The sequence below is a fragment of the Drosophila yakuba genome, chromosome 3L (assembly GCF_016746365.2).
Source record: "Drosophila yakuba strain Tai18E2 chromosome 3L, Prin_Dyak_Tai18E2_2.1, whole genome shotgun sequence".
In the NCBI taxonomy this organism is placed as follows: Eukaryota; Metazoa; Arthropoda; class Insecta; order Diptera; family Drosophilidae; genus Drosophila; species Drosophila yakuba.
Window position 1 is genome coordinate 20,882,879 of NC_052529.2, and position 6,762 is coordinate 20,889,640.

The 6,762-nt window shown below is 41.2% G+C and overlaps 1 protein-coding gene across 3 annotated transcripts; it reads left to right on the forward strand.

The window, feature by feature from the left end:
* The first annotated feature begins 1,511 nt into the window (after positions 1-1,511).
* LOC6534914 (E3 ubiquitin-protein ligase rnf146) lies at positions 1,512-5,916 on the forward strand. 3 transcript variants are annotated; one of them, XM_002095549.3, is made up of 5 exons: positions 1,515-1,976; positions 2,490-2,620; positions 3,135-3,288; positions 4,030-4,464; positions 5,803-5,916. In XM_002095549.3, exons 1-5 carry the CDS (start codon positions 1,655-1,657, stop codon positions 5,895-5,897), a joined length of 1,137 nt encoding a protein of 378 aa, XP_002095585.2. In that variant the 5' UTR covers positions 1,515-1,654; the 3' UTR covers positions 5,898-5,916. The 3 variants fall into 3 exon arrangements, with proteins under 3 accessions (XP_015050924.2, XP_002095585.2, XP_015050925.1); XM_015195438.2 differs by lacking the exons at positions 4,030-4,464; positions 5,803-5,916 and adding an exon at positions 3,370-3,990 and having other exon boundaries at positions 1,512-1,976; XM_015195439.3 differs by lacking the exon at positions 5,803-5,916 and having other exon boundaries at positions 1,516-1,976; positions 4,030-5,781.
* The last annotated feature ends 846 nt before the right edge of the window (positions 5,917-6,762 follow it).

Genomic DNA, 6,762 nt, shown 5'->3' on the forward strand with positions numbered 1-6,762 from the left:
GGATAAAGGGTTGAGTGTCGAGAGTTCAAGAACTCGCCGTGCATATTAAGTAGTTATTGTGTGTGCCCTTCGAATGACTGCCAATGACATGGTGATGGGTATGCTGGATTCGAGTTGATTCGAGTGCTGCTCGCAATTATAATTAAAATAAATACATAGATATTTTCCTGATTTTTGATCCCTTCTACCGCAATTAGAGTAGTCTAGCATGTAGAACTGCTAGTATCAGCTAAGATAAAATAGAAAATACAATTGCTTTGTGTAGAAACTATCAACTAATATATAATATGTTTGATATATCGGTTAAAAGTAATCCAAAATGTTACCGTGCGACTTATGTGGACTTCCTACTTGTACATGAGGTAATGCTCTAAAATCGGATCACCAGGTAATCTTATGGTCTAAATCCTAGACTCTAGGTTATGCCATTGTTATTTTTTTTGGTGTTGGCTTTCTGAAAATACACATTCCCCACGGCAAATCACGTCGAATGAGTGGCATCCCAGGACGGGCAACACATTTTTAAAACGCCCGAAGGGACACGTGCATTAAACAGCCCGGCAGGACATCACATTTGCAGTCGTTGAGTTGCAGAGTCGCAGGATCGAGGCTGAACGAGAGTAATTTACAAAACTCGTCGCCAGTTGACTTCAACGCGTTTGGCCGTCGCGCAATTAGGCAATTGGCCGCGAGTGTGCGGGTGTGGGTGTAATTGGCAAAAAATGGCATGCGATTGCAGAGGGAGGCGAGTGCAAAAATAAACCAAAAATTGATTTTTATGTAATGAGTGCGAAGGTCCTGTCCAGGACAACTGCAACTGGCTGTTGTTGTGTCACTTTTTTTGGGCTGTCGCATGCCGGCTGCATATTAAAAAGTGCGTGATGCGTTCGCTGGTCAAAAACGCTGGCCGAAGGCCTGTCAATTTTTATGAAGTTAAATTCTCGATGGAGGTGGGATATAAATATTATGGCAGTTCGCTGCAAGAGGTGTTGCATGTAATGAAGCGCATAATTTTAATTGGTTTTTGTGAATTTAATAAAGCATTATTAATGTGGCGGCTGCAGGTAGTGGTAGCAGTGGCAAATACTTTACAAATAATTACGATAATAATCAAATACAAGTATTCTATTTTAGGCGCGTTCTGTTTGATTGTATCTCGTTAGTGTATAACCATTCTATATGACATATGATATAGTCAACAATTTTACTGTTTTTAAATAGTAAAAATAATCTTAGAATCAATAATGATTATAATTTAATCTCAAATCAACTTCAAGATATAACATTGATTTAAGTATTTCCATACTAAGTTCCTTTTTTTTTACAAATGTTTTTTTTAAATAATTTTTTATTGTATTTAACAAGAGACCCGTAATGGACATTGAAACTTATACACTTATTTCAAATCAAAAATTTAAATACACTCATTGGCGCCATTTCAGCACTTAACAACACTGACAACTTAAGCAACATTCATACATCCCAGAATAGTATTTTTGCTAGTGACAACAGTATTTCAAAGCCAACCTCAGCTGGTCATACTTAGGCAGCAACAATTTTTTTGTTTCATATTTTGTTTGTGAAAATTTAAAGCACAACGTCGACGTCAAGAGCTTGATTTCCCCGCTGCTGACAAGATCGACCCAGTCCTACCATGTCGCAACAACGCTCCACGGAGCAGAACGCAGCCTGCAGCAACACCAGCGATGTGATTACGCTGGACGACGACGACGAGGACACGGATGTGCAATTCGTTGCAGTTCTGCGTCCCACCGCCCCTGTCATCGATCTTTGCCTGTCGCCCTCCACTTCCGCTGCTGCGGCGGCGGCAGCTGCGGCTGCAGCCCACTCCGGAAACGGAAGTGCCGAGGACGCGGCGGCTGGATCTGCACCTGGACCTGATGCTGCAGATTCGGATCTTGATTCACCTGCTGCTACGCCCGAGGAAGCAGCGAAAGCCACCAACGGGGATGCGGGTAAGCAAAGTGGCCTTCCGTCACCTGAAGTAGTTCACTAGCTGCCGGATGCAATTGCACTAATCCTAGAGCAATGCATGTGTATAATACACATGCGTGCACACATAAATATACACTTGTGTATGGAATCTGATTTTGAAGGACTTCCTTAAACTATTTCAAAGCAATTCTAGATGCAATTGTGATTATGCCAACATAACCAAATCGAATTCATAGAAACGCGAAGGATTACTTAAAAAATTATTAATTTTAAGCTGCGCTCAAAAACTATGTGATCGCCGAACATATATTTATTGGCATTGGAATTGTAGTTAATATTAATAATATTATAAAATGTACTATCTTGTCTTCATCCCAATCTGCTTTTCAATATAAATTGAAAAAATCTAAGAGGCAAAACGAAATATTTCTGATATTTAGAACTCGAGCACAAGAAATTGCTATTGTATCTTTATTATTAATATCTGTATCCATCCGTTTTAGACTCATTAAACATATTGCTTTCATTTTTAGCGGCAGCAGTTTCTGGCGAAGATTCCCCTTCTGCAGCGGCCGCTGCCTTGGAGTGTCCCATCTGTCTGCAAACCTGCATCCACCCAGCTCGTCTCCCCTGTGGCCACATCTTCTGCTTCTTGTGCGTAAAGGTACGTAGCTCTTCAGGAAGCCCAAGACGGAAGCCTTTCCCGGTCACTTAGGCATTCAATTCACATTCAAACTGGCATTTTTGAATATTATTTCTGACCAGCAAAAGCACCCACAGCACGTAGTCAAGTTCAAGGCTGTTCTTAACCCTTTGGTGCGACAGCTGGTTTCACTGATTGATTAGCATGCCAACCGCACACGGCATCCCAGAAATTATGGCGTTAGATTGGCTTCCGGCTGACGACTTGTCAATTGGTCTCCGTCTCCTGCCGACTTTAACCAGTTTCAGCCCAAGACTACTACTCCAATTAGCACTCGAGTAAATTTTCCAGTTTCGAAACTTGTTTTCGCGTGGGAAAGTGTTAGTTCAGAGGCGAACCGAACTTCCTTAAAAAAAGTTTAAGCTTCCCACATTATTTTTTGGTCGAGTTAATTCGTGCCTATGCACTTATGAATCTAAAGATGTATCTTTATTATTTTTGATTTGTATTTATTTATTTGTTTTCTACTTTCCAGGGTGTTGCTTATAAGAACCGCCGCTGTGCTATGTGCCGCCGCGAGATTCCCGCCGAGTTCCTGGATCATCCGCAGCTGGTGAATGGCATTGAGGACATCTGCACCACTCGCGCGACTGAGGATGGCTTCCAGTGGTACTACGAGGGAAGAAATGGTAAGTAGAATTTAGCTTCTGGTGTCGGCCATCCCTCATTTCCCATAAACCCCAAAACCTCCACGCACTTAACACATCTAGAGGGCTGGTGGGCCTACGATTCTCGGACCAACGGAGACATCGAGATCGCCTATGCAAGCTATCAGATATACAAGGCACAGAACCCTACTATTGCGGCCTTATTCGATCGGGACCATCTAACCCCTGTCAATTACTATTATCTGAGCGAAGAAAATGTAGTTTTCTTCGATGCCGATGCACAGGTTATTATATATCCGTCCAATAATCGTCCAATCGATCAGGGCGCTCCAATCTTGCCCAATAACGAGGATCGGGATTCTCCAAGTCCATCACATGAGGATTCTCTGAGCTCAGACTCCGAGGATCTTAACGTCATTAGGCCTCATCCAGGCAGGCTGCACATCCAGATCTGCGGGCGTATGTACGTCATCGATTTTTTGCAGAAAATACAGTATCTCCGCTCGACTCCAGAAAAGCGTCGCAATATCATGCGCTGCAAGAGCACGGATGACGTTCCCGGCGGAAAGAGAGGAGTTGCTGGACTGAGCCTTAACTAAAAATACAACAACACTTTTATAATTCATTACAACACCTAACTCCTTTCTCATTCCGCACATCCATTTCCATTAAATCAAACTGTGATAAATGGCCAAATCATCGAACAGAATTGGACCAATTCCATTCCGAATTTCTCTTTCTTGTCAAAATGTGTAACTTTAGGTTGGTGGCAGTACGATGACCGCACTAGTCAGGACATCGAAGATGCCTTTAAGAAGGGCGACAAATCCTGTACCATTTTGGTGGCCGGCTACGTCTACATTGTGGACTTGGAGCAGCTCGTCCAGCAGCGCCAGAATGAACCCACTCGCTGCCGTAGGGTAAAGCGAGACCTAGCCACTATACCAAAAAAAGGGGTTGCCGGTCTGCGAATCGAGGGCAACCAGGTGACCAGCGACACCATCTTCAGCAGACCAACCAACACAGCCAATCCAACCACTGTGGCAGCAGCTGCCTCCAGTTTCATATCCACCATAGCAGCCACTGATGCGGCCATAAGGATTGCAAGCGACATAATTGGCTCCACGCTGGCTCATGCGGATGAACTAACTCGAGGACTGACAGCTAGCAATCTCAACGACGATCTCAGCAGCAGCGGTGAGCAATCCAACTCCACAAATTCAAACGATGCAGGGCGCTCGCCTGCCTCCTCTCCTGCCTCGAGTTCCATGCAGGATCTGATCACGCGTGACCTGAGGAACACCCAACAGGTGATTGCCCACAACCAGCACACCATCGATCTCTTCGAGCAGGCCTTGAACGACTTCCAGGCGCTGGCCATGCGCAACTATGTTGACTCCAGCGATGAGGAGGACAACGACCAGGAAGAGGAGCAAGAGATGCGGGAACGGGAGCAGTTGGAGGCGGGCGAGCAGTCACAATCCAGCGATAATCCGCAGAGGTTTTAGGAATTACCTATTTAGCAGAAAGCTTATTTTGTTGCTCGCCTAACCCATACATTTAAAGAAAAGATCAATGTTCCTTTAAGCAGATTTCAATATACGGAAAGGGGAATGTTAACTAGAAAAATGCAGCGCGTACCTGAGAATATATCAACTAACATTTATAACCATATGCTCAGAGCGTTGGGCGTCAAACAGAAAAAGAAAAGAATGTCTACAGGGTAAAGAAACATATTCCTTAAAACATAAAATCAAATATTGAAGCATAGACGTTACAGCAGAAATATAAATAATCTATTTAATATGATACTCAACTTTCCTCAAAAAACTTAACCCAATTAAAGCATAAGAGAGGTATTCTTAGTATGAAATGGGCAGGACAGTAGTAGCGTTATTTGAATACATTTGTGTGGCCTGTAATGCTCTAAAAATCTCTTCAACACCTCCGAATAGAATTTTACAGAATTCCACTGTACATATTGATTACTTAATCAAGAGTTCTACAAGAATCCAGACCAATTATCCTCCCTAAGGTCTCATTTGCAAGCTGGCAAAAGTAAAAGCAACCTCCACCAAGAAAGAGTAGTGTGAAAAGACAATATTGTGAATTGGGATTAACTTGACTTGAGTGGGATTTCTGGGAGGTCAATTAGGAGAAGATTCCCACTTACATAATTGATATTCAGTGCGTTTCTTAAATTGAAATCGTTTAAAGCATTTAAACTTGCTTCACACAGTATCTATGTTTTTACACACACAAGTTTTCAGATTTAAATCTAATGAAAGTGTTTTATTGAAGCGCACTGTGGTCAGGGGAATCAGAACCAGTATTAAATATTAAGTCGCCCTAAGTGCGTTAAACAAAAACAGTTCTGTGACAGTTGAATATATTGATATTTTGTATACTCTAAGTTGCTTTAAATAAAGTATTTAAAGAAAAATTGTTAGTCAGTTTAGGACCTAATGTATACTATGTACTACGATGGATATACAACCGATTTAATAATCTCAATTTTGTGACTACTATTTATAGATTCGTTTTCGATATGTACTCCACCATTACTTCTAACAGCGAAATGCGTATTCGTTGCTTCCCTAATATCTACGATATACCTAAAGCTCTACTGAACCCGACTCCCGACTTCGAAACCCCTCCTGGTAATATCAACAGTTTTAAAATTATACCTCATAATGATCCCACTTGGAGATTTCTCCATCACCGCTCACAGCAACTCATTGTGAAAATCATCCTTTCTGGCATTACGCATTTCGCATTTCCTTGATCTTTGACAACATTCGCTATCTATCGCATTACTGACAATGAATGAAATGGTCTACATTACAATCATTTGCATTGCATATCTGGAATACAGAGTCTTTTCGATGTAGTTTTCTTATCCTATGGTGGCAGTTTCTAAACAAGCGATTCGTTCTTAATAATCATTTAGCTTTTCAACAATTAAATCAAAACCAAATGTGCCAAGAAACATTTTTTGAACAGCACTCGCTCCGGTATTTTTGACAGCACTGATAAAGCAACTCTAATTAACAGCACGTAGCATTTTCTGTCGTCTAATATAATTACATTTAATTAATGAATTAAGCATTTACAACTTAGTTTATACAAGATGTTAAGAAGTAGATTTTGCTGAATCCGATATATGCCGCTTAGAGATCTGGCTTCTGTGCACGATCACATTTGTAAGAATAGTCCTAGGACATGTATTTAAGTTTGGCAATAAATAACTGTGTGAAATATTATTTATATGCTCGCCTTCGAATGGAAGTAATAAAATTTTACATTTTTAATTTCAAAAAACTCGGCGTTTCAGTTCTTCATTAAATTTCTAGATCATAACGGCCCGATCATATTACCCGATTTGTCATGACAATATAAAAGAATACATTAATATTAATAAGGTATTTCATAATGACAGTAGCTTCGAAACTTTAAAGAAGTGCACCGTATTGCAAAGGAATCATAGCGTTCCTG